Source organism: Brachyistius frenatus, unplaced genomic scaffold (genome assembly GCF_029030835.1).
Source record: "Brachyistius frenatus isolate BFR_SWC_R1_liver_20210118 unplaced genomic scaffold, ASM2903083v1 Contig_3, whole genome shotgun sequence".
NCBI lineage: Eukaryota > Metazoa > Chordata > Actinopteri > Embiotocidae > Brachyistius > Brachyistius frenatus.
In genome coordinates, this window is record NW_027210602.1 from 9,467,577 (window position 1) to 9,493,761 (window position 26,185).

General features: G+C 42.6%; 1 protein-coding gene across 4 annotated transcripts in view; it reads right to left on the reverse strand.

The window, feature by feature from the left end:
- The window catches only part of ehmt1b (euchromatic histone-lysine N-methyltransferase 1b), a 32,738-nt gene extending 7,745 nt beyond the window's left edge, over positions 1-24,993 (reverse strand). Inside the window, exons 1-17 of one of the 4 annotated variants that reach the window (XM_069705742.1) lie at positions 24,721-24,993; positions 24,021-24,115; positions 13,703-13,793; positions 13,096-13,610; positions 10,207-10,453; positions 9,216-9,364; positions 8,461-8,613; positions 7,613-7,681; positions 7,333-7,435; positions 6,857-6,976; positions 6,349-6,626; positions 2,613-2,845; positions 2,276-2,491; positions 2,094-2,176; positions 1,829-1,935; positions 1,590-1,712; positions 1,371-1,472 (exon numbers count right to left, since the gene is read on the reverse strand). In XM_069705742.1, the coding sequence (XP_069561843.1) occupies positions 1,371-1,472; positions 1,590-1,712; positions 1,829-1,935; positions 2,094-2,176; positions 2,276-2,491; positions 2,613-2,845; positions 6,349-6,626; positions 6,857-6,976; positions 7,333-7,435; positions 7,613-7,681; positions 8,461-8,613; positions 9,216-9,364; positions 10,207-10,453; positions 13,096-13,610; positions 13,703-13,793; positions 24,021-24,059 (2,628 nt within the window). In that variant the 5' untranslated portion in view covers positions 24,060-24,115; positions 24,721-24,993. Of the gene's footprint in view, positions 1-1,370; positions 1,473-1,589; positions 1,713-1,828; positions 1,936-2,093; positions 2,177-2,275; positions 2,492-2,612; positions 2,846-6,348; positions 6,627-6,856; positions 6,977-7,332; positions 7,436-7,612; positions 7,682-8,460; positions 8,614-9,215; positions 9,365-10,206; positions 10,454-13,095; positions 13,611-13,702; positions 13,794-17,254; positions 17,294-24,020; positions 24,681-24,720 lie in introns of those variants that run through there. The other 3 variants (XM_069705750.1, XM_069705734.1, XM_069705758.1) reach the window with 3 other exon arrangements.
- Between the last annotated feature and the right edge of the window lie 1,192 nt (positions 24,994-26,185).

The following is a 26,185-nucleotide window of genomic DNA, read 5'->3' on the forward strand; positions in this document are numbered from 1 at the left end:
CTCCCAGTTCTGGTTTAAACTTAAGAACACCGTTTCCGTTCTGGTGCTCAGGTTTATTCTCCCTACTTAAGTTTAAAGTCGGGAGGCAGACACCCTCCCTTCTTTTAAGACTTCTTTGATGAAACTTATAGTTAGAGATGCCTCAAATGGCCGCGGACCTTCAGTTACGCTGCTGTAGGGACTCCTCCTGATACACAAAGCAACTCTCTTTCACTCTCCACGGGTTTATAAGCCACTTCTGCATAACATGAGGTCTCCGTCCTCTTTCTCCCTGTACCTTCCTGCAGTTGTCCCTCCGGCCTCCACCAACCTGCCCAGTGTCTGTTTACTGTCTCTCTCTGCTGCTCTTTTCTCTCTCCGCTCTCCGCTCAACCCAACCGGTCGAGGAAGACGAGTCTGGTTCTGTTGGAGGTTTTCTTCCTCTTTCTGTCTGTCATGTGGGAATTGTTAAATCATCGTGTTTCATTGAGTTGTTGGGTTTCTCTATAATGCTGTAAGGTCAAAACCTTAGTATGCAACGTGCCCTGAGATTACTTAAGTTGTGATTTGGTGCTATATAAATAAAATTGAATTCAAAATAATTTATTTCATGAAAACATACAAATCATCAAAAACCTATGTTGCTATTGTTAAACCTTAGAAAAACAGTAATCAGAGCAAAGTGATTTGTTGGTGGGCAGAAAACTGAACACATGAACTGACAAAAATGTTAAATGAATCGTGGTAAAGGTTCCGATGTTATAAATGTCATTTTAGAAAAGCTTTGAAGTTTTTTTGTTGAGAATATAAAAAAAAAATCCCAGACCAAAGATAATCTCTCTACAATCATAAAATACTCAAAGATTCTTCAATCCAGGTTTGACTTAATGCAACTTATTGAAGTCACTTCAGCGCAAGACCTTAAAGAAACAGTTTGTCATTTTGGAAAATACACTTATCCGTTTCCTTATTGATAGTTAGATGAAAAGATTGAGCCCATTCCTACATCTGTACAATAAACTTCAAGCTACAGCCTGCGGTCAGTTAGCTTAGCGTAGCGTAACATAAAGACTGGAAGCAGACTCTGTCTTCAACCACCAACACTTTTAAATCTAAATAAAGTATTTGACGCATCGTATCGTGTTTAATACTGGCACTGTATGTCTGGGCAGAAGCTCTTTGTTCTGCTGTCAACCTCAAGGTGACGACTAAAAAGCGAGTAAAACTTTTTTTTTGTTAGTCTGAATAAGGATGGTACAACGTATTAATTCATGAGTTTTAGAGGCGCTGGTAAGTGTAGTAAAACAATTAATCTTCCCAAAAAGTCAAACCTTTCCTTTCAATTTAGTTGCCCCTCCCTGGAGTTTATAGGGACGTGTCGTCGTACTGACCTGACAGTTGATGTTGATCAGTCCTGTGGACAGAAGGTGCTCAACAATCTTGTAATGTCCAGACTTTGCCGCCAGGTGGAGACACGTGAACCCTTCAACATCCTGAGAGCAGCAGAGAGTGTGATTATTGAGCATCTTTTACATCTTAAGATGAACTCTTTCAAATAATAGAAACCATGTGTCACTTCTTAAAGCTTCGTTGTGAAGAAACCAGTCAACCTTATGCGTGGCGCTGGCTCCAGCTCTCAGCAGGTACAGGACCACCTCCATGTGGTTGTTCTCACAGGCCTCCATCAGTGGAGTCCGCTGATCTTCATCACACATGTCCAAGTTTGCACCGGCCTGAAGTGTCAGACATCAGACAGCAAATGTAAACTGCTACCGATACAGGAAGATAATCAGAGTTATTCAGTATTTGATTGAAGACCTGGAGAAACTACACCGATATATAATCTGACCTGTACGAGCATGTGGGAGATGTCTTTGTGTCCCGCCTCGGCCGCGGCGTGCAGCGGGGTGCGTTTGTTTTGAGATTCCATCTTAAAGTTCGGGTCGATACCGTCCACTGGACGGTAAAGGAAGGAAAATGTTTCATTAAAAACAACATCTGAATTAAAGAAGTAAGATGAATTTACTGTAAAGACCCACAAAATTAGAAGAGGCACAGAAAGCCGAGGATTTTTTTTTTTTTTTAAAACAGTCTGAATGAGGTTTACGACGTACCCAACATGTGCAGGACCCTTTTCAGCTCTCCCTGCTTGGCGGAGAGGTAAAGCTGCTTGGGGTGAAAGCGCAGCTTCTTCGGCCTGATCAAAGTGATCACATTAAACAATAAGTAAGTCCCGAAGGTGTACATTTTTGGTCATTTAGATAAATGAAGGCGACGCTCTCGTGGTCTGACTTACTTCTCTGTGTCGAGAGCCACCAGGATGCTCTCTAGAGTTTCTCGAGGTGGTCCCGGAGGGAGCGGAAGTTGGGCTGTCGGTCCCATCCCGGCCTGCAGGGAGGCGGTCCTGGACGACCCGGGAACAGCAGAGGCGTCGAGACTTTGTGCAGACTGAGCACACAGCGAGCTATCGGCCCTGCCGCTGACCTCAGCCCCCACAGCCAGGCAGGAGGAGCTGCAACGCAAACGAGGAAACGCCTTTTGGTTGTGTATTATGAATAACCCGTGAGTTTATTCGAAAAATGAATAAGCCCCGACTTTTTGGAAAGAAAGCATCACTACAGATGGTATTTTACCTGCCGGTGGTGGTGTCTGCTCGGCCCTCGGGGGCTCCAGGCGTGGGGGGCCCATGTGCGAGTGTGGGGGGCACGGTGGAGGTGGTGTCAGCCTTGGCAATGGTGACCTCCTTGGCTTTGCTGGCCTCTTCTCCACAGTGGGGACAGAAGCTTTGACCTTTCAGCATTGAGGCACAAGCACGATGGAAACGGTGAGAGATACTGACGTCTGGTTGGCACTCCATGAAAGTCCCCTGCACAGGAAAAGCAAAAATAGTCTGTAAGTAATTTGCTAAAATGTGCCAACCCACTGTGCTGTTATCCATTGATTCACGTAGCCGCCAGTGTACCTTTTTCAGTCACCTATTTTTGGCTTGGAGCCAGAAGTGACCACATTTAGACGAGCTGAGGAGTGAGGGGTGGTTCTGACCGAGAACCCGAGGACACTATGCCTGCCCTCCTGCATCAGAAACTGACTGCCCCCCAGGCCTGTCAATCAAACCAGACATGTCCCCAAACATACCTCTCTTTGAGGCTTATTATCGAGTTCATTATTTTCTGAACGACCACCAGAACAGTGAGCAGGAATGAATTTAACTAACTAACTAACTAATTTAACATTACGTTAACCTTGGTCTTAACTTGAAATGACTAAATTTCATGATTAATGTATAAATAACAGTTGATCATTTCAAATCAAGTGAAATCATCACCCACTACTGTTTAGTTCACAGGAAAAAAAAAAGAAAAAAAAAAAGGGAAAATACAAATTCTCAAACTTGGGACGTTACAATGGCATCATATCAACACTCCCAAATAGTTCATTATTCAATTACTAGTATTCCATTTATTTATACAGGGCCAAATCACAACACAAGTCATCTCAGGGCACTTAACATAGTAATGTCAACACTTTACAAAATCAGAGAACCCCAACAATTCAAACTTTCCCACATCAGCGAGCATTCGGAGACGCTCCCTGTAACAGGAGGAAACCTCCAACAGAACGAGGCTCAGAGGTGGCCGGACGTCTGAGAGGACAGACATTTGTCCCCTTACGTAAATGTTACTTTCCTTGTTCCATGTTGGTTTAGTCTTGCTGTTCTTGCCTCGCACACAGAAGCTCACATCTCACCTGTCCTGAAGTCTCTTCACTGGCTGCCTGTTAGTTTTAGGATCAATTTTAAGATCCTTCAATATGGTATTTAAATCACTTAATGGGATTGTTCTAGATTACCTGGCAGACATCATCATGTTCAGTCATTGTCAGTCCACTGCAGGACGAAGGCCTCAACATGGATTTTCCACAACTTTCTGTCCCTTGAGAAATTATACCAGTTGGCAGTGTCCCAGTAGTGTTGGATTTCATCTCTCCATCTCTTCCGCTGTCTTCCTCTATTTCGTTTGACTTCTACTGGTGTCCATGTTGTGATTTCTGTACTCCATCTTCCATCCGTTCACCTGCCCAAGTCCACTTTCTGTTTTTGATGGTTTCCATGATGTCTTGCACTTTAGTTTGTACCTTTATCCACCAGTTTGTTTTTCTATCTTTTTATGTGATATGTAGTATGCTGCGTTCCATATTGTGTTGAGCTGAGGAGTTTCTTTTCCATTTTAGTTGTCAGTGTCCATGTTTCTGAAACATATGTCATGACTGGTATGATGCACTGGTTGAATATTTTCCTCTTCAGACATATTGGGAGGTTTCTCTTCATGATTGCACCGTGTCTCCCACATGTTTGCCATCCTGCTTTTATCCGCCTTATTTCATTCTCCTGGTTTTTCTCAGTTAAGGTGAATCTTTGTCCCAAGTAGATGTATTCTTCCACCTGTTCTAGTTGTATACCATTTACACTTATTGTCTTGGCTGTCGTTACAGTGTCTGCCATGACTTTGGTCTTTTTAGTGTTAATTTTTAATCCGCATGTCCTGCTTGCAGTGTCAAGGTCTTGGAGCATTGTTTCTATTTCTTGTAAGTTATCTGATACTCATAGTATATCATCTGCAAATCAGAGATGATCAAGTTGTTGTCCGTTGATGTTTATCCCCATGTTTTCCCAGTCCGTTGTTTTGAATATGCTCTCAAGGCATGCGGTGAATAGTTTGGGTGAGATGGTATTTCCCGGTCTTACTCCTTTCTTGATTTTAATTTTGTTGCTTTCTTTATGTAATCTCACTGTGGTAGTGCAGTCACAGGAGATGTCTCTTATTAACGCAATGTATTTACCATTAATGCCTTGCTCTTCAAGTGCTTTCAATACAACCTGGGTCTCTACGGTCTGTCGGACACGCTTTCAATTTATCTAGCTCACTCAGATCCTCTGTCACTCGTACACCCTCCCCCTGCACACCCTCCGCCCTCCCCCTGCACCCTCCCCCTGCATCCTCCCCCTGCATCCTCCCTACACACTCTCACTCCATTTGCGTGTTCGTGCTACATTAAGTGTCGTTCCAAACCAACTGCCCGGAAGTGTTAGTGGGTCATGAAGCCCTCCAACACAGAGTCTGCATCGACGCAGGCTTACGGACCTCAATACCCGAGAAGAGCAGCACCGCTGTAGAGACCAGGAAGAAACACCACACTCCTAGAAATAACTGCACGGAAATTATGTTTGTAACGGAAAAGTAAGTTACCTCACATCAAGCAGACATTTGATAGACTGTTTTCATGGACACATGGCGAGATTAGAGGTTAGTATTTTGAAATAAACATGCTGTTGTAACTGAGAAAACTGTACATGTGTTGATTCTTTGACTTTACTGGCTCTGTTGTAATACAATTTGAGGAACTGTGGAAAAAAACAAGAATCTAATCAGATTACTAACGGCAAAAAAAAGAGTGAACAGCCATAGAAGTGATGGAGAGCGTTTCATATAAATCATTTACACTCCCGCGTGTACATCACACCTGTGCTACAACAATCCTGTATGATATGTATATAATGATGCTTGGTGGTTGAATTTACAGTAAATATACATTATTTATTTAACTTTGAAATCTTTCTGAAATCTTTTGGGAAGCAGGTTCTGCCGCATTTTGTGCTGTATCATAGTTTCCGTTGAAGGGAGGTGAGGGCGTCCCACAGCTTGTCTGCGTATTCAGACACTCTCGCTTAATGAAGACACCCTCCACGGCCGCGAGTGTGACTCCACACAGAGTTGCACTCGATCACAGTGGGAGTGTTTAGGGGCCGGTGTGGAATTTGGGCCTACGTAATTCCCAGGGTAAAGACGAAGACATTTGGGGAGGCGGCATTTAGTGTGTATGGTCCTCACCTCAGGAGCAGCCTGCCAGTACAGCTGACGGCTTCACAATGTTTAAAAACATTTCTGTTAAAAGAAATCTTAAAACATACCTTTTTAACTTAGCATTCTCATAATCTATTTTATGTCACTAAATTCTCTATTTTCTTTTTTTTCTGCTGTGTCTGTTATTTTCTATTACCTTTTAATTTGTGTATTTTTTTGTATCTGTCCTAAAAAAATTTTTTAAATTGTTGTATTTTTATTTTTCCCATACGGTGCTAAAATAAAGTTTGACTTGACTAGATAGCAGTTCTTGCACATTTAGATGAGAGCAAATTCCTCATTTCCCAGACACATGTACAAACTGTAATCAAATGTGGAACGATGTCTTGTGGAAATTGTTCTGTGTGACAGTAGCTGCCAGTGAATCCACAGACATTCCAGTGATTGATGATTCATTTATGATTGATGATGAAGCTGCAGGCCTGAAACGGAGTGAGTGTGTACTCACGGCTCTGCAGAAGAAGCCACAGCCGGGGCAGCACTGGTGCTTCACCATGCCGTTGCGGTGGTCCTCACACAGAACCAGCAGCTGAACAGAGTTGGAGGGACGCATCATTTCATGTTTCAGGACGCCACTCTGGCAGCGAGTCAGCTGTCCGTCAACGCTCTCTGTGGCCATACACTTCCTGTCGGCCAGAATCAGAATCTCTCGGCTCTTTGGGGTCTCCATGCGGCAGCTGCAGAGAGGAAGCTCCTGAGCTTCCTCAACCGCCAACCCTGAAGAGTCTGAAAGAAACAAAGTGACTTATGAAATGAAACCTCTCAGGTCTCTAATGACTGGAAAAGATTTTATTGAATCCGTGACTGTTTAATCAAAGCATAAGTCAAGAAAATTAAGAGTTTAATCAATGGAATCACACTGAGGCTCTGAAGACACACATTTGTGACTTTAAGGGTAAACCCCGTAGGATGGATTATTATGTAAAACATTAACAAGTTTCCTCATTTCCTCTCACCTTTATTGTGTGAAGGCTTGCTGAGGTTGGCAGAATCAGAGGGGAGGATCTGTGTGTACTCCTTGTCATCACGTGGCTGGCACTGAGCTGACGCCTGAGGTTGGACGACCTCCTCCGATTCTGAACAGAACAACAATCAACGGTAAGAAAACGCTTCACTGTTTTCCAGAAAAGTTGAACAAAGAAGGAAAATAGAAAATACAGCTTCAAGAAACGATGTTATGATATTTGTAAGATAGTGTGACATGTCCACTGAAGCAATTTAGAAATCTATAGTGTCAACAAAAAAAAAAGGTGCAAGCAGCTCACTTGTCTGAACTTAGTAAGTGTGATGACTGGATGTCTTTATCTTTCAAAATGAACCTGTGAGGTCACGTCTGATGTAACAGACTAATTCATGTTGCTGACATCAATGGGCTCCTGATAGCATAAGTGACTGGATGACTCTGTGCAAGTGTGAGTGTGACAGTGATCACCTTTGCCCTTCATCCTCCGTTTCCGTTTCCTGGTGGGTCGGAGCCATGCGCTGTCCCCTTTTGTTTTCTTCTTCAGCTTCTTCTTCAGACTGGACTCCGAGCTCTGGGGAGGGCAGATGGCGTTCAGTCACAGAAAGGATTTCAATAAAGGGCCGAAAGTAACAACACAATATTCAACTGCACTCACTTCTGCTCTGTCTTCCATCTAAAGAGGTGCTGTGAGATGAGACCTGATACTCTGATGTAGTTAGGTTGAGTAATGATGGTGAGAGACTCTTACCAAGTCAGACTCTGTGCCCTCCTCCTCTCCCTCTTCGTCTCCAGATTCTTCAGACTCGTCATCTTTCACCTCCACCCAAAAAAAGTAAGAAAAGCTTATCAGCAGCCGTAAACACATAACACAAACATCACAATAAGTTTTATGTGTTGCACAGTAATACTTGCATGGAAATTCAATTGCTGTCTAAAGATTTTTTATCTCAGGAGCTTTTTCATCTGACAATAAGTTCAGCTGGGAAACTGGCCTCCCAACAGACAGACACAAAATATTGACTATTTCCATGTTCAATTTAAGTCACAGAAGCTACACTCACTTCCTGCACACGATCACAACATATGGCTCAACAATTCAACAATTGTATCCAATTTGCTGAGTTTCATGGGATTTCTTTGTGGTAACATTATGGCAAATGGCAAAAATGTTAAGATTTTTGTGTTTGTTATTATTATTATTTATATTATCTATTTTATCTATATTAGTTTTGACGATGAGAAGAAAGGTTGAAAGAGCCCCGCTGACTGTAAATGAGGAGTTATTTTTTTTTATCATAAAGCAAAGTGTTGTTTAGAATGGCTGACTGCTAAAAAGCCATGAGCAGAGTTTCTATAGAGAATTTTTACTGTTGAACAAATCCTTGGAATTTTGAAAATTGCAAGCTCCAGCAAATATTGCTGAGATTGGTTTAACTTGCATGAATTATTGCGATTGTAAGATCAAGTTTCTTGGAGGAAGTGATAAAATAAGATGCTCAAGTTGTACATTTTGCATAAAATATGTATAAATTACTACATGTGATGTCAGGATAATATGAAGAGAAAATGTTGTTTTTATTTTGTGACCTCTTCTACCTCAGCGATGGTTTCCGATGTTTCCTGGACAGCACTGTGGGGCTCCTCTGCTGGCTGCTGTCGTTCTTCCTCCTCAGACTCCAGGTCTTCTGATTCTTCCTCCTCAGATGCATTTCCCACCTTCTCCCCATTTATGTTCGCCACCTCTTTAGTCTGTCAGACAAGAGAGGAATAAACATTATTTGAGCATGTCAAAAGCTGTCAGAGAATCAAATGTCTGGTGTGAAAACTAATTTACTTTGATCACATAGTTCCTTCTTGAAATCTGTTCTTTGACCGTTTTAATGAAGTTCTTATGTTGCTATTTGTGTTCATTTAAGCTTCGTTTGTTTGATTTGACAGTTCGGAAAAAGTGCAAGAGAACAAAAGGTAGACAGGGAAAGGGTGAATAAAAGATGACCAGGGTGACATTTTAAAGTTACCAAAGGAAGCGATGTTGATTTATGGTTTGTTCCACAGAGCTGTGAGCCATGTCATTAACCTTCGTGTTGTCCTCGGGTCAAAATGACCCACAGCTGTGTTCAACCAAGTTCTATTTTATTTCTATATTTTTAGGGATTTTTTTTTTTGGTTTAAAGAAACCCTCAGCATCCTTGTCACCAATGATCCCAAAAAATATGAAAATATAGAAATAAAATAGAACTTGGTTGAACACAGCTGCGGGTCATTTTGACCCGAGGACAACACGAGGGTTAAATAGAGAGAAGACATTCATTCTGTGTTTGTTGAGTTTGATAAATGTGTGAAGTGTCGACCTGTGGGCTCGGTCCAGACTGCTGGAGTTCCTTAAACATTTCCAGCACCGTTCTCTGCTTAAGCACTTTGGTTTTCTTCTTGGGAACCAGGCTGTATGTTCCCATCCTCCTCTTCTTCTTCCGGGATGACAGCCCTCCTGAGTAAGGGCCTAAAGCACGAGAAAACAACACACATATTACCAGCAAACTTCGAATGCAGTTATTACTGTTCTCTGAAAGCCAACAACAAAGTCAGTTTGTTCCTAAAGCTGGACAGGTTTTGTCATCACCGGATTATACAACAAGTAGTTCTGACCCAGTGATCTGATTGGTCAACTGTACATTTGGAACGTGCTGAAATCACCATAAAGCATCACACATCACGAGAAAAATTCTCAATGGAAAAATATAATTGTAATTGAATTTCATATAATATGCAATATAAAGTTGTTTTTACTTGTTATAGGACTACTAATTGTGACCCATTTGGCAAATTCGGGTTTCTTTTGATCCACTTTTGTCGCTCCGAGCACCCGTACTGTAACACCACAGATAGTCGCGCACTCCTGGTGGCGTTTAGCTTGATTTGGTTTTGCTTATTACTTAAAAATCACATGAGTCCATTGATATATTCTTTCAGCGGAGATCTTACTTGCAACGAGATTGAGCGAGGTAAGCAGTTTAGTGCTTCTATGTTCAGTATTTAGTCAGATTGAGAAACGATCTCCAGAAAGCAATGAAACAGGGTCGGACTACTTCCTGGAGTGGTGAACATCGCAGACATTACATTCGCTTCTACTGACGCATCTGATTATTTTCCAGCGGTTAGTGTATTGCCATGGACACGGAGATTACGCCAACAAAAACTTTTCATATTTTGAGAGCAAATGGCCCCACAGTATAAATACATTTTGTTTACATATTTCATTTAATTGGTAACTTGTGGTATAATCATAATATTACACTCGTTGAAGCACATGCTCTCTTGTAATATTGCTTAAATGTGTCTGACCTAGGTGGAGCTTGGATAGAGCTGGAGATGCTGAAGGAGCTGCAGGCTCTGCAGGTTCTGCAGGAGCTGAAGGTGTTGGAGCCGCTGGTGAAGGTGATGAAGCGGTTTGTGCTGAAGCTGGCGTATCCGGCGGACTCTGAGGTAGATGGTTCTGAACTGATGACTGCTGTGAAGATTTCTGCACATCGGGTGCAACACGAGTCTCTATTTTGGCACTCTTTGCTTCTCTTAATTCCCTGTTAAGAAGCTGCGGATGACAAGAACCAAAAGCATTTAGGATCACTGTATTAATAAGTGAAGTCCTGGTTAGATTGAAAGTTTGTTACCAGAAGGACTAATTGTTTTTGTACATTGTAGTTCTGATCTTAACCTCTTACATGACTGAACTGTGTATCACACGAAGGCTTTTAACTGAAAACAACCCCGACACAGGAAGTTGCGGTATTCGGCCAACCACTGAACATCTGTCACACTCAGTGACAGACATTCTCATTTATGGGATGGCCCCATCGTTGCAGTTTAGCAAAAATGACCAAATTGTTGCGTTTAAAAAGAAAAAAAACAATTTGCCCAGTTTCAGTAGTTCAGACAGAAACGTGATTAGTAAAGTGTACATTTGAAATGTGCTCAAATCAGCATGACGGCATCACTAGGAAATATCAGTCTGCCATTATTAAAGGAGAATATTTCACTAGATAAAAACATGTTGTGAATTTTGGAAATGATTACATCTATCCATTTATATTGACTTTTGGATTTTACAATGCTCTACTATCTTTTAAAAAAAAATGTATTCCATGGATTTGGTTTTACAGCACATATCTTGGTTACAACAAGATTGAGCTAGCACAGCAGTTTTGTGTTTGTAAATGTAGTATTTATTTAGTTTGAGAAATCCACGATCTCTAGAGAGCACTGAAATAGACCGGAATCGTCTCTCTTGCTCGGTCGGCCTACTTCTACCAGTGGAAAACATTGCATACATTACATAACAGTTTGTTCGATTGTTTTCCAGTTATTTGTCATACCCCATTAATTGCCATGGAAACAGAGATTGCGCTAACAAACATTTTTATATTTTGAGAGCGAATTGCCCCATAATATAGAAAAAATAATTTGCTTACATATTTTATTTAGTTGGTAGCTTGTGTAATCGCAAAATTACACTCGAGGGTGTTTTAACGTAATTAATTGGCTCGGCAGATATGTGGTCAGGGCCGAGGCACTTTTGGTCTTAGAGTTTTTCACAAAGTATTTTAGCACTAAAAGTAGCTCTTGTGTTTACCAAGTCACCAGGATCTGATCAGAATCGGCCAAACGCTGCAAGTAATTCACACAAGCTTTAGGTTCATTCATTCAGCATAATGTCATCCATGCCAGAGGATCCACCCTGCACCATCTCTTTAATATGAAGTTTTCATGTTTATTACAAAAAGTTGCTCTCATTTGAAAAGCCTTTGATTGTTATATTAGAGGACTTAGTTACTGGTGAAGGGCCGTCATAATGCCACATTACACAATGATATGTTGGGCAACAATGTGCTTGCAACTTTGTATCAGCACTTTGGGAAAGATCTCCTGTTTCACAAAGTCAGATCCATAAAGAAATGACTTTCCAGTCAGACTGGCCTGCACAGAGCCTTGACCTCAACCCCGTCCAACACCTCTGGAAGGAACTGAAAGCCCGACTGTGAGCCGGGTCCAGTTTCCTCAACGTCTGTTTCAACCTCACTAATGCTCTTGTAGCTGAATGGCATCAAATCCCTGCAGTCAGATTCCAAAATCTGGAAAAGTCTTCCCAGAGCAGCGGAGGCTCCTACAGCAGCAGATTAATGTCCATCATTTCACCAGCATCACATATGGCTGTTGTCTCCAGGGGCCTCATCTATAACTGCTGCGTATACACAAAACGGGACCTGAAAGAGGAGCAAAACTCAGACCCATCGGTACGCACGTGTTGGAGACAGCGGAAATTGGAGACGGTGAGGTGGTGAATGGAAGCTAGATTGTACACATTTTATGTGACAGGCATCATTATATGGATGACGAAGCCTCTCGCGTATTTCATTTCACTTCATGTTACATGGGCACCAGTCCTGTATAATTTACTTCAAACCAGTAGTGTAATTTGTGCTAGTGAGCCATAACTGTTCCATAAGAAACTTTCAATTGTAAATGATGGAAGCAAATTTTAAACCTGAAACCTAATTCCTCTCTTTATTTCGTGCGTGTTGCTCAACACATACGTTCCAGCGGAGCTCAGAGCAGACGGCCGGACTCTGTCTCTGGTCAGTCGTGGAGATCTGCAGCTGATAAAATGCAGGATAATGTCGTGCTGCTTTTGAAGAAATCAAAGATAACATCAAATAGTTTAAGGCTAAAGACCTGCAGAACAGAGCGTCAGTTTTTAATATTTGCTCATAATGTGCACAGGGTTTAATGCAAGTTGTTGTGTTAAAGCGCTGCCCTGAACACAACTGCACTCTCAGGCCGACACCGCGGTGGTACAGCTGTCACTGCAGCGGCATCATGTTGCCACTCGCAGCAAGTTCTTTAGCTTGTGAGCCCGGAGCTGTGACCACCAAACAATACGAGCTTCACATCCTACACAAGCACCTCGAGTTCCGTGTCAGAAAAACTCAACTTCTGGGTTTTCCTCTCCGTCGTTGACACGGTTAACCAAAGAACCACTGACCAACATGGCTAATTGTATATGCATCAACCTTCATGATGTGCTTTGCATTTACCCTTTATAGCAAAGCAAGGATCAACTGGTTGTATTGTAAAGGTATTTCAGCAGTAATTACAGGTTTTATTATATTATTTTATCGTATATTATTTTATAGAAACAAATCTAAGCCAGAAAAGGCTCCCCCCCACACGGCTTACCTTCTGTGCCGGGCTGACAGCGGGTCTGGACATGGTCTTGCGTGCTCTGTGTATGGTGACGGGTGCTGAAGCCGAGGCAGGAGACAAAACAGTGCCATTTTTAGTCTCTGATGTCCCCTGTCCCGACGTAGTCCCTTTAATGGGGGCAGTCCTTAGTGCACCTGAACTCGGTGTACACCCTGACGCCGGGGCAGGCGGGGGTTTGGCTGTATGTCCTCCCGTCGGTGAGCCCGAAGGCAGCCAGTTAGTCCTCTGAGGGGAGACCCCCAAACCTGGCGCGGCTGCAGCGCCGCCTTCCTGCTGCTGCTGCTTAGTGAGAATGAATCCATTGCTTCCTGTAACAGAACCGTGCGGTGGCTCCATGTCTGACGTGCCGTTCTCGTTTACCAACAGTACAGTCTTGTTGGTGCCTGTTGTCAGGCTCTTGTGCCTTGTGTCGTCGCATTCGGTGCCGTTTAGCATTGCTTCCGCTGCAGGGGAAGAGGCCAGTCGGGCTGCTACCTCTTTGTCTCCATCTGGGCGTCAAAACCAAACACATAATGCAAATTATGACGTGAACCAATCATTTGAATAAATAAAGCACTTTTGAAATGATTTAAAAGAATACCTGGCTTCTCCTCTCCATTGCTTGCTGCATCGAGTGCCTCTTTCTTTGTGGATGCACCCTTATCCACGCCGCTCTTGGCTAGACCAGCGGGCTGAAGAAAAAGACCAAAAATGTGAGGGGAAAATGAATTTAGATTTCATTTGTTTGCATTATTAATTAATTTGTGGCGTGGATAACATTTTCAATTAACTGTCTAGTTTATAAAATGTCTAAAAATAGTTCCCAAAGCCAAAGCCAGGATCTTTAAAGTGCTGATTTTGTCAGACTAGTCCAGAACCCAAAGATACTGAAGTGTTCAATATCAGTGCAGAAACAACGTCTTAATTCATTGATTAAAACTCATTCAATCGCAAATAATTTTCCATTTTATTTTCCCACAAAAATACCAAACATTCTCCGGTTTTAGCTTCAGAAATGAGAGGATCACAGTTCTCATCTGTAAAACATTCAGGTCTGAGCAGGAGTATTTGTTAGCTATTTATGCATTGAAATGTGTGTAATGTCTTTTCAGTAATGTGTCATTGTCAGGGAGACTATAGAGTCAGCCAAGATAATGGGGGCCACCCCCATGCACTTCCTTTGTCTGTCCTCTGTCCTCTCTCTCTGTCTCTCTACTACTACAGCCAACCAGTAGAGGAGCAGATGTTGCCACAGCTTCAAAAGAAATCTTAACCACCCCAACGACCATCTTTATATTGCTCAGAGGCAACACCAGGAAATGTGAATCCGTCTCTTCCTCCTGAGCAGACCGTCAACCTCACACTGGGAAAATGGCCCCAAAGGAAACCAGAGGCCCGGGAGAAAAACATCAGGAATCCACACTTTCACTTTCCTCTATGGTCTGTCTACAAAAGTCAGCCCCTTTGTTGCAAACCTTTCGCTCTGAAGCAGCGTTTTAGCTCAAATATCAAAGGGAAGTGGACCTCATGTCAGATTGACCTTGAAGAACGGTATAACCAGCATTGAAGAGAAAGGTTTACACTCTCCTCAACCTCATGTGAGGGTCATTCCCGGCAGAATAAAGGCCGATATACAGAATGATTTGTGCTGATTGGGGCAGGGTTCACCGTAAAAAAGCCCGTACTGACTCCGATTGTCCCGAGAAAGCGGACAAAAGCTTTTCTCCTCAAACGAGCCCAATCAAAAAGACCTGCGACAGACAAGAGGCCACTGAGAGCTTCACTTTGACAAACTGACTCTGACAGCTACGGTTAAGCCTCCTCTTCAAGGGCTCCGACAGATTTAACAGACAATGCGAGTCCTGCTTTGCCTACAACCGATATCCCAACTAAATGAACCCATCAGGACAGGCTCCCCAAATCATTCTACGATCACGTGCTCCTGAGTCCCTGAGCCAAACACCAACATACACCTCATCAAACAGCAACAAGGTCAGGCCAAAAACGAGTCTGTGAGCTCAAAAACTGAGGATGTTTCCCAAAGAACATCTCGCCTGAGACGGTCCTTAGTGGTGAATGAAGCAATCTAGTGAACACATGTGAGCATGAATAGAAGAAGAATCCTTCAGGTCCCTGTTCTTTTCATGGATTGAGGAAAAGCCAGTTACAAAATTTAAGAAAAAAACCTCACCAGCCTCATCCCTCCCCCTAGTGGTGGAAAGTGGAACATACACACTGGAGACAGAGAGGAGAGGGGGTGGGGAGGGAGGCAGAGAAGGCTGTCTGCAGATCTCCGCCATTTCGCAACCAGATTGTTTACTGACACAACGCGGCCATTGCAGCAGTTTTCCACTAGATGGGGACTGAAGGGGTCTGACGGACGCTCGTGGATTTGGATATGGAGGCTGCTGAATGAAGCTCCAAAGGAGAAGCTAAGACTATGGGAGCTTATCAGGAGCCTTAAGCAGCTCATAAAAAATGGAGAGATGTTAGAATAGACCAGAGCTTTAGCCATGACTGTAAAAATAAGGCCCCAATGGTTCAGAGTTTACATTCCTGATGGGACCTTGCTGTGAAACTGCAAATAAGCTTCTTGTAATTATCAGAAAAATGCTCTTCGCACACGATATGTTATTTGTAATGCTATAAAATATTCTAATGTCTCAATCATTCAACATAATGTGAACCTGTTATGTGACAAGGCCTGGGCGTGTACACTGATGTGACCTATCTTTAGATCTGTGGCATGAGAGCTGAAAAGAAGTCAGAGCTACCTAAACACAAAGCACAAACACGTTATACAATCAGGTGTTCCTGTCAGGGACGAGCACAACAAGTCAACAACCCGATGAGATAAACGAATAATAACCCACGCGCCTGCCTTCCATACAGCTAGAGAAATCTTTTTTTAAAAGGCTCTATTTGTGGACCTCATTTCTTGGGTGTGGCCAGCTCGACTCGCGAATGATATGTCCCCTCTCAGATGGTTTTGTTTGGAGCTCTTTTAGAGACCTGGAGAAACAACAATATCCAGTATTTCACAAGACCAAAGCAAAGCTGCAAAAATATTACGTTTTCTCATTTTAGTCTTTCAGAGCCACCTGAAATTGATCTTGCAACCACGTGGTTGGGGGCCCACTGTTCTAAAGAAACGTGGCATCTTTTCCTCAAAGAAAGACAAATTAATCTGGGGCATTCTGGTGGGCAAGAGATCAAAGCTGCTGACTATGCAATCACAACAAACCCCGTTTGAGTGGTCTGTCATCCTTCCTCTCCCCCTCATTCCCTGTCACTTCCCAATCGTCCACTGGCCACATACCGGCGAAGATCCTCAAACTAACTCAAAAAGACAAGACTACTTTGCATAAAATCTCAAATATATTTTCCGAGAATCTGCCGATGGTTAACCTCTCCTGTGACTAATTGTGCAAATGAACCAAGACCTGAGTCAGAAAGCAGCTCTGAAGAGCAAATGCAGCAGCTGGCAAACATGGAAGCTCACATCACAGCCTGAAGGACTTCCTTTGAATTAATAAACAGGAACCGCAGCCCGATGTTTATGTATATTACTGATCACAAATCCTGCACATAAATCAAGTCCCCAGGGACGTCATTATATACTGACCACTGAGAGAGCAAAGAGCAGGAAGGATTACAAAAGGTAAAACCCAAAAGAGCCTAGACCTGACTAGAGAATCAGGAGAGTTCCCAGATGTTCAGGTCAGACTTATCTTCCCACATCGAGAATGACATCACTTTTGTCGATGTGTAATTGCTCTGAATACAGCTGTTGTGCTAATCCATGACGAGCTCTCTCCAACAACAGGATCCAACACGCCACACTCAAATCTCTCTTTGACAAAACAGCACTGCTACCACACACACAAAAAAAATCATTGCTCCTTGAGATCAGGTCTTCGATTTCAGGAATCGAGAGCAATCTGATAAAGCAGCAGCAACTGTGTCGAGGAGCGCAGGAGAGACCAAAGAGGAGACAGCAAGAGCTCAAACCAATTGACAGGAACTTTTAGAAAAATTGGCTAAAAGGATGTGTGAAGCAATAACTATGCATCTCCTCAGACCATTAAAAAAACAACCAAGGCTGAAGAGTATAAATGTCTTTCTCCTTGTGTCCCTGCAGGAAGCATCATACCTGCTTTCTTCTCATGGCCTCCATTGAGAAGAAGAAGGCGTCAGAGAGGGAGTGAGTGATTGTGCGCGCGTGTGTGCGTGTGTGCGTGTGTGTGTGTGTGTGTGTCTGTATATGTGTGTTTGAGAAAGAGAGAGAGAGAGAGAGAGAGAGAATGTGTCGAACGGACTGTTCCTCGTTTCCTTTTCTTTCCCCGCATGCACATTCACCTCGCCGGTCATGTGACCTGGTGGCTCCCTCTGTCGGTCCTCCTCTTCAGAGGGTCTCCACAGAGCATGCTCAGACCGTTCAAACTGTAACACCATCTCTTTAAACTGGAAGACCTCATTGCCACTGAAGATGGAACCAAATCACCACGTAAATGCTGCTTATCCAAAAAGAAAAGAGAAATACTCTAAAAACCCTGCCTAACCTATATGTTACTGTATCACACTGCTATTTTCATCTGCCTTTAGTTCTACTAGTTTTTGTTGTTGCTCTCCATTTCTTTTTTTAGTGCTCATGTAATTGTCTTTCTTATGTAAAAGAGAAATATATTTTGGTCAATAAAGTCTTGTGGGGGAGAGGCCTCAGATATTCAACAAACAACCTTGAAAAGAAGGAGGAAGTAAAAAGAACAAGAGGCCCAGAACCAAACAGTTTTCTGTGGCAGCCATCGGGCCACTTTCTGAACCTCTCAACAGGAGAGTCTTTTGTCTCCACTGAGCCTCAGGCCAACTAACAGAGCAAAACATAACGCTGCCAGGCCATGAAACAGATATTAAATCCCAGAGATGAAGGAATGGGCCGAGCCGCCATGAAGGAGGAAGACTGAAAATAGTTCCAAAGGCAAAAACACAAGATCCAAAAGGGACAAAGCTCTGTACAGTATTATGCTCAGAACCGACCCGCTTGGCATAACGCGGCAGTACATGTTTTGTCATTTTCATTGTCTTATACTTTTTATTATTTTTGTCCATATTGACTTACTGATGTCTCAAATGATTTTCTTTGTCTGTCCAACAATCGAAAACACAACAACAAAAATAAAGAGAAAAGCAAATCCTCACAGTTCAAATCAAGAACTAGCAGATGTGTGCATTTCTGTTTAATTACTGCTTCAGACCATCAACTGATAGAACAAGTTGTATCACTCCGAAACAGGGTTTTTTTTTCCACAGGGGACAGATCAGGCAGGTAGGAATGCAGATCTAGAGATGCTGGTGGCTTCTTCTGTTACACAACTAAACAATGAAAACCTAATCCGGACATGCAGGCTTGGATTTGCACACTATGAGCTGTGCAACATGTGCAAGACACAGTGACCGACTTGCAAAGACAAAGCCTCATCTGAGTCTGCAACCAAATGTGAAAGTCAGTTGAATTACAACACAACAAGTGTTTACGCCCACCTAACCCTCTACATGCACCGTACCAACTTTGTATGCATTATGATGGTATAAATCCAAGTTGACACCGTGAAGAAATGGACCAGATGTCTTTCTTCATGGCCAGAGGGCCAATGTTGAAGCAAAGCAGACGAGGATCTATCAAAAGGGGCTCGTCTGTAGTCGTGCAGAACCGAGCTCTTTGAAGAGTTTTCTCGTTGAATGAGCAGCGTGCTTCTGAAGGGGGCGATGTCTGTTTATTAGTCGGTGTGGCACTTTAACGAGTGTTATTGATTTTGGAGAAACTCGGTGTTGCCTCCCAACATCACAATGGGGTTTAACATTTGGGGTTTTCAAGAGAAATAGCACAACAGCTGTTGTAATAATTGCCTTAACTCTGCGTTCCAAATCGCATACTCTTTCTTTTTACTTTTAGTACGTACTGCGGCTACCCCTGAAAAAGTACGTACTGTTGCATGTAGTACGTGTACAATTAGGACGTACTACTTCGTCATAAAAATGTGCTTTCAGCTTTGGCCCTCTTGGTCGTATCCGTCGCAATCTGTAGTGCAAAGTTTGAAGTTCCTTTTGAACGAGTACGCTTCCTTTTAATGCCTCTTCTTCTTCTCCTCCTCCTTCCTGTTGTGGGCGGAGCTTTAGCACTACCAACTGTCTCGGCGGCTCAGTCGATGCGACGTATATTCCGCTGCAAACCTCCTGTGTATTGGGACATACGAAATCTGGTTCTGGCTTACTGAATAGTATGCTAGTATGGATACTGGAACGCAGGATAAATATTCACTACTTTTCATCATTCACCACTATTACGCAATCAACATTTCAATCTGTCCAGTACTTAAGTTTGTGACCTATAACTAATAACATGCCCTTCAGCCTCAGCTGTACGATGAGCAATCAAAAGGTCGCAAGACTGTTGCCCATCAATGAAGAGCGGCACATTAAAGCACATGGAACAGGGGAAGCAATAACTTTCGTAAGAAAGTACTCCAAGTTACATCCCTTGATCAACACCAGCACCTGAGGAGTGCTTTTGTGATCACTGGTACGTACGCATCTTTTCAACATGGATCATCAAATTTGGTTCAGACTCGGGAATTTGGCAATGAGACCCTTGAAATGCTTTAGAAAGCTTAAGACAATGATGCAACGGGCCAGACGAGATGTTTCGAGTGACATTTGTGTTTAATGGGGAGCACAATGTCACTGTGGAAGACCAAAGACAGCCCGTCAAGTCAGCACAACCAAGGAGGGTTTTCTTTGAAGTTCGCAGGGTTGGCCACCGTGAATTTGTCTCACAGGGTCAGACTGTCAACACCGAGTTCTACTGTCACACTCTGCGGCGTCTGAGGAGACATGCAGTGCAAACAACTTCAACTGTGGCGCAGCAATTGGGTTTTCCGACATGACAACATGCCCATTCACAGCACATTGAAAAAGGTTTTAATTTAAAACTAAAACAAAAAAAAATCAAAGCTCCACCCCACCCCGACTTTTCTCTGCTCTCCAAAAATGAACTACGATCACTGCTGGACCTAACGACAAGTAATGCCTTAGTCTTGTTTTTTTTTTTTTTTATTAAGTCTTATCTTTTTACTATTTGAACTTTGTCCAAAAACTAAAGAGAAGAATTGTACCTTTGGCTTTATCCTAGAGGTTAGACCCTGGTTAAGATGCACTACCCTTTATCAACAAGTTGTTCCTTCAAAAGTGCACGCAACCGCAAGTAAGTTATGCTCGTTGCTTTGCGGGGAACATTAGTTACAGGGGCTGGATAGTTTTTTAATGTTAGTGCTCAACAACATCCTGATAATCAGACTGGATCGACATGTTTGTTTACACTCATTCAGCTTGATACTGTGTTCATGTTTGCCCGTTTCTGACCGGAGTAGGTTATTTTATTCTGTTTTGTTCTAGTCATTCAGTAGAGAGTGACTGTTAGTCCCACTGACGTCATCTTCATGTTTCTCATTTGAATAAGAGGAAGGAACCGTCTGATCACTGAATATGTAACTAAAAAGAGATGGTAGATAACTTGCGTTATCAATTGCTCGCACAGAGTATATAAACCCAACGACAGCCAATATACGAGCAGAATTATTACTGAGAACGAGTGACGTGGCACCAGAAACGTCTTTTTAACAGAAGAAAGCAACATTCAGCAACAGTGAAAAAGAAACTGCTTGCTGAATGTTTGATACACTGCTTTTTGTATACAAGTCAGAAAGAGGAAGACAAAAGATTCATAGCTGATTCTATATATCTGCATTTTTCCAGTCAGTGGACCAAAATCATTTTATATTCGTCCATTCTAGTAAATACCAGGCTGTCGTAAAGGAAAATAATTTTGCATCATGAGCGGGCTGACGTGGACAAACCACAGTCGATCAGATACAGTGAAGAAACAGTGATCTGGTTTATTTGAGCCAATCCATTAAAATCATGCCTGGATGAGAACAGGACATCTCGGACTGACTTACTTACATTTGCCACTTTTTATGTGGATGCCCAGATAGTAGTGATGATAAACGTAGCAATAAATTTGTTGTCTGTCTGGGAAGCGGCTGTAAAACCTGTTGTTCTTCCTGCACCAGCGCCATCATGTGACGTGTACATTGACCTACTGGAGACTGGAAGAACTACAGGCTCACCCAGCTGCCGGGTCGTCCTGGATCACGTTTCTTTCTGTTTGCTTGTACTGTAACAAAATATATATTTCCAGCAGCAAAAATGCCCAGAATGTTGTTAAGGATGAGAAAACATTTTACAGCAGTTTGGCTGTTGGGATATTCAGCCGGATTTATTAGAGCCCCCCAAAAAAAGCAGCGGCGATGCCTTTGTTCAGATTGCCTTCTGATGCAAACAGAAATTGAATCATTCTTCTGCAAAGACTTTGAGCGTGGGCAGTTTTTGTTGGACGTTGTCACTGATGCTAGCTGGGAAAAAAACGGTGTGTTAGCTACTATGCACAGAAGTTTTCTCCAAACTTTGACAGAAGTGTGCCGAAGGCCTTTTTAGGATACCGACGATAAACTGAAAAACTAAAGTGAGCAAGCCGAGGGGGCCGGTGACCGTGAGGTGGGCATCTTTCTCACCTAACATTATGTTTTGGCTAAGAAAATTTCTCAACACTTTGTGTTGTTAAGTGTATTCAACAGGTGCTCACGAAGTGGCAACCAACAGCGACATCACCCGTTGGTTTGTGAACAGCTGTTACGAAGCCTTTAGTTCCGATATCGGCCGGCGCCATCTTGCTAGTTCGTAGCGGTTGGGAGCCATAAATCACCATATTTGGACGAGCTGGGGGGAGAGAGAGCGATCTGATTGGGAGTTCAACGATTACTGCGTCCTGCCCAACGACAGCCATAACCCGACTGCACCACAGGCACGTCAATCAAATAGACAAGCCTCCAAATACACCGATTTTTTTTGTTAGGCTTAATTTCAGATGGACCGCCAGAAAACTAATAAGCAGTGACTTGCTAACAGAAGCTAGCAAAAATAAACAAAATAACGCCTGGCTTTTTGGAGCCGACCTCTGGAGGCACTCTAGATATTGCAGCTGAAGGTACTTCTGCATTGGCCTCATTTTTCAGACACAGAATCTACGTCCATTTTAATATCCAGTCTATGGTGGTAACATTACACTATATGTTCAATACCAGCAGCTTCCGATAATTAACCGCCTTGTTTCCCGTCTCGCTGCTAATGATTATTTATTAATTGGGGACTCCAAGAGTAGAAACTTAGCATCGGGTACCTCTACATCCAAAATCCTTGCGATCGAGCACAGTTCTATTAATTGGAACTGGTGCAGGGCTCTGCTTAATACATGGTGCGTCATCTACCGCCTGCCTCGTTATTGAAATTACCCAAAACATATTTGTGATAACTGTGCCCGTTATATATAATTATGTGCAGCACCATCAGTCCCATACAACTTTAGAGAACTACCCGAGCGGATATCACATCAGCTGGGTGGTGTCTGTCACGAGGAAATGTCGCCTCAAGAATATATTTCAACTACAGGAGCCCAAAGCGCTGCTTGAAATTGAATAAAGGTTGTTCTCCTGCTGTGGACTCCTTTCTGAATACACACAAGCTGAAAGCTGGATGAAACTCACTCGCACGCACGCACACACGCACGCACACACACACACCGAGTACACCGAGTGACCAGGAAATTAGAAACACCTGTAGGATGTATTGCCAAGCTACACAGGAGGTTGGCAGTTAAATCTACCTTAACACAAGCTTAAAAACAATACATTTTGAAAGGTTGAGCAAAGATCATTTTTGGTATGGAAAATTATCTAATCCATGCTGTCAGGCATTTACTGTGGAAGGACTTGGTTTTTATGTGCTACTCTTCTGCCTGCGATCTGAACAATGCAAAATAAGTCTGTTTAAACTCACGGTACCATAAATATGACTTTTCCAGTTAATCCCTGTGAAGTTATGATTTTCTTTTCTTTCATATTTGGATTTTCTGCTACTGAAGCATCGAGTTGGCTAGAACAGTAGTGGTAGCAAACTTCACCTGCAAGTGGGGGCTGTCACACAGGAAGTCACATGTTTTCCACTTTCTTTTTAAGTCAACAGAGAAATCAAAGCATTAGTGGCTGACACACAGTTCAGCTTTTACAACGGCTGATTAGAATAAATGGCTGAATTTGACGCAATCTTGGGTATCAGATGTTGGAAAAGAAGCATCTGCCAGAGAGGGACGACAACGAAGCCAATCGCATTGCTAAATGAGGGCAAATATTAATTCACAAGTCTAAATGAATACACCTATGTTGGTATGAATTAAGTTGGACAAATAAATATATCTTCACACTTATCCAAAGGCCATATTTATCCATTTCTTTTTTTCAATTAACTTATCAAGGGCTGCAATTACTTTAACTACTGACTAATCAGCTGATTATCTGGCTGATTTTTGTTGTTGTTTAAGCAATGAAGTGCCAGAAAGAGAGAAAAAAAAATGACCCGTATAATGTGAAGTTCATCAAGTTTCAAAATAGTTGCCGATTCATTTTCTGTCAACCAACTATCAAATTAAATGACCTACTGGTTTCAACACTGAATCCGTAACGCGTCCGTTCAAGAAGGCATTCAAATTGTAGGTCACTGCATGTTATGTTCTCCAGACAAATATCTAAAAAAAAAATAATAAAAAAAAAACTATTCACAGAAAACAACAGACACATTTACACATGTACATCATACCCACTGGAGGTGTGTGGGGACTACTGTGGGTGACCTGTTTGGCTAAATCCATCCAAATCACAAAGTTATGAGTACAAATCTCACACGCACGCACACACACACACACACACACACACACACACACACACACACACACACACACACACACACACCTTTCTTTGCTGCACCGACAGATGATCGTCAGATATCATCACGACGCTGCTGGAGCGACCTCTGCCGAACAAGACTGGACAGTTATCTCCTAAAGCTACTAAAAGAGAGGAAACAAAACAAACAAACAAACAAAACAAAAAAAAAAAGACTGAAGCTCTTGACACACACGTGCACACTTTCTGTGTTATTGTATTCTTCAATTAATTCACCGACGAAAGCTTCTTTCTACGGAAAACTGTGCAACTTGAACGAGCTCCACACCGGCGGAGCTGCAAGGAGCTTTTAAACGCAGACAAAACTTGCACCACGACAAATAAAAAAAAAAAGCATCAAAGTTTAACGTGAGACGTAATCGTGCAAATGTGTGCAGCAGCAGCAGCAGCAGCAGCAGCAGCTTCTCGTAGCCGGCCGTGGATGTGTTGAACGGCAGGTTGAGGCTGCATCAGTTACCGTGAAGCTAACAGGCTTGTCCACCGGAGACGCACACACACAAAAAAAAAAAAAAAAACCCACACACAATCAGACAATCATTTTTGCCGCGTTGCCTCCCCCTCACGTTGAATAAAAGACTTCGCCTCGCTCGTCCGGAGAAGAAAAACCTCCCGAAATCAGTTTGAATGTGATTCTGAGAAAACGGGAGCACAAGTCTGCTAACTTAGCATCGCTGCTAGCTCGCTAGCTAAACAACAGTGTACGTACCAGCCGCCGGTGACCTGGGGATGATTCGTGCAACTAAAAAAAAAAAACAGGAACCACCTCCACGAAAACTGCGCGTTTATACACGTCTGCAGTTTATTTTATTATTATTATTATTATTATTTTTTTTTTTGAACCGCTAAAAAAAAAACCCTGTACACAGGCAGGATAGTGACGTGAGCCCGGACCATGTATGACTAAAGCCCGGCGCGGAGCGCACAACGCGGCCGCACGGAACCATCCATGTTCCGGGGCGCAGCATCTTCCTGCACATCCAGCTGCCCTCCGGTCCGCGGCACAAAAGCAAAAAAAAAGAAAAAGACTCCCGGGGCTGGCAAAGCGGCCAATGTACGACCAAAAAAAAACCCGACACCTCGACACCGACGATTCGCCCGTTTACGAAGGGGGCCTCGTGGCTGCCGGGACGGCACGCGGTTTCCAAAGCGCGGAAAAGTGTGTAAAAGTAAAAGAAGCTCGGCGGAGATAAAAGCTCCGGCACTCACCTCCGTCCCAACCGAAGCCATGGTGCCTGCACGGAAGCTCCGCCCACCGACGACGACGTCACATTTATTGATTCGCAAACAGTGTAATTCCACACCTGTGTGTTTGTCAATAATAATAATAATAATGTTGTTGTTGTCTGTGTTCCAGTTCATTCCAAACGTGCTGCGTGGACTTAATTTAAGAAAATAATCAGCTTTGGCCTGTCAGTTATTTTACAACTTTTTTTTTTTTTTTTTTTTTTTTTTTTTTTTTTTTTTTTTTTTTGCAACTCCTGTCATTGATAAATGCTAATCCAGATTTAAATGCTGTCTTTATTGCTAAGTCTCTCTGCTTCATTACTCTCCAAAGATGCCCTTGTAATCATGGCAATTTATATTGTGTCCACTAGTGTGATACTTTTTACAAAATGTTATTTTTAGTCTCATGATATTAGATACCTTTTTTTTTTTTTGATGTCCTCAGACTTCAGACATCATCCCACTCCAACTGCTTGAATTTATCCCAAATGGAAGAACTGAGTATTTGGGTATGACATTAAGAAAACTTCTTCCCTCTTCTCTATATAGAAATCTTTGTCAGTTTTCTGACAATGAAGGTCAGATTATGATCTCATCTACCGGTTATCAGATTTTTCTTTTCTTTTTTTTTAATTCCTCCTCTCACTAGTTTTATATCTCCTAAAAATATGATACCCAGGTATGGCAAAATAAGTCCACAAAAGTTAGCAATTCAGAGAAGAAAAGAAAATCCAAATTCAAATCCATCTTTGTTGAAATACTGTATTTACTTGGATGGTTTTATTTAGGCTAGTTTATCTTTTCATCGTTACTCCAAGTACATATTGACTTCATTAACTTCTTTACTAATAAAATTCTTACTATTAGGAAGAGAATCAGGCCGACCCTTCCTGCCACCGTCACTGATGTGATGTTAAGCACAGCAGCCCTGAAAGCAACTGTAGGAC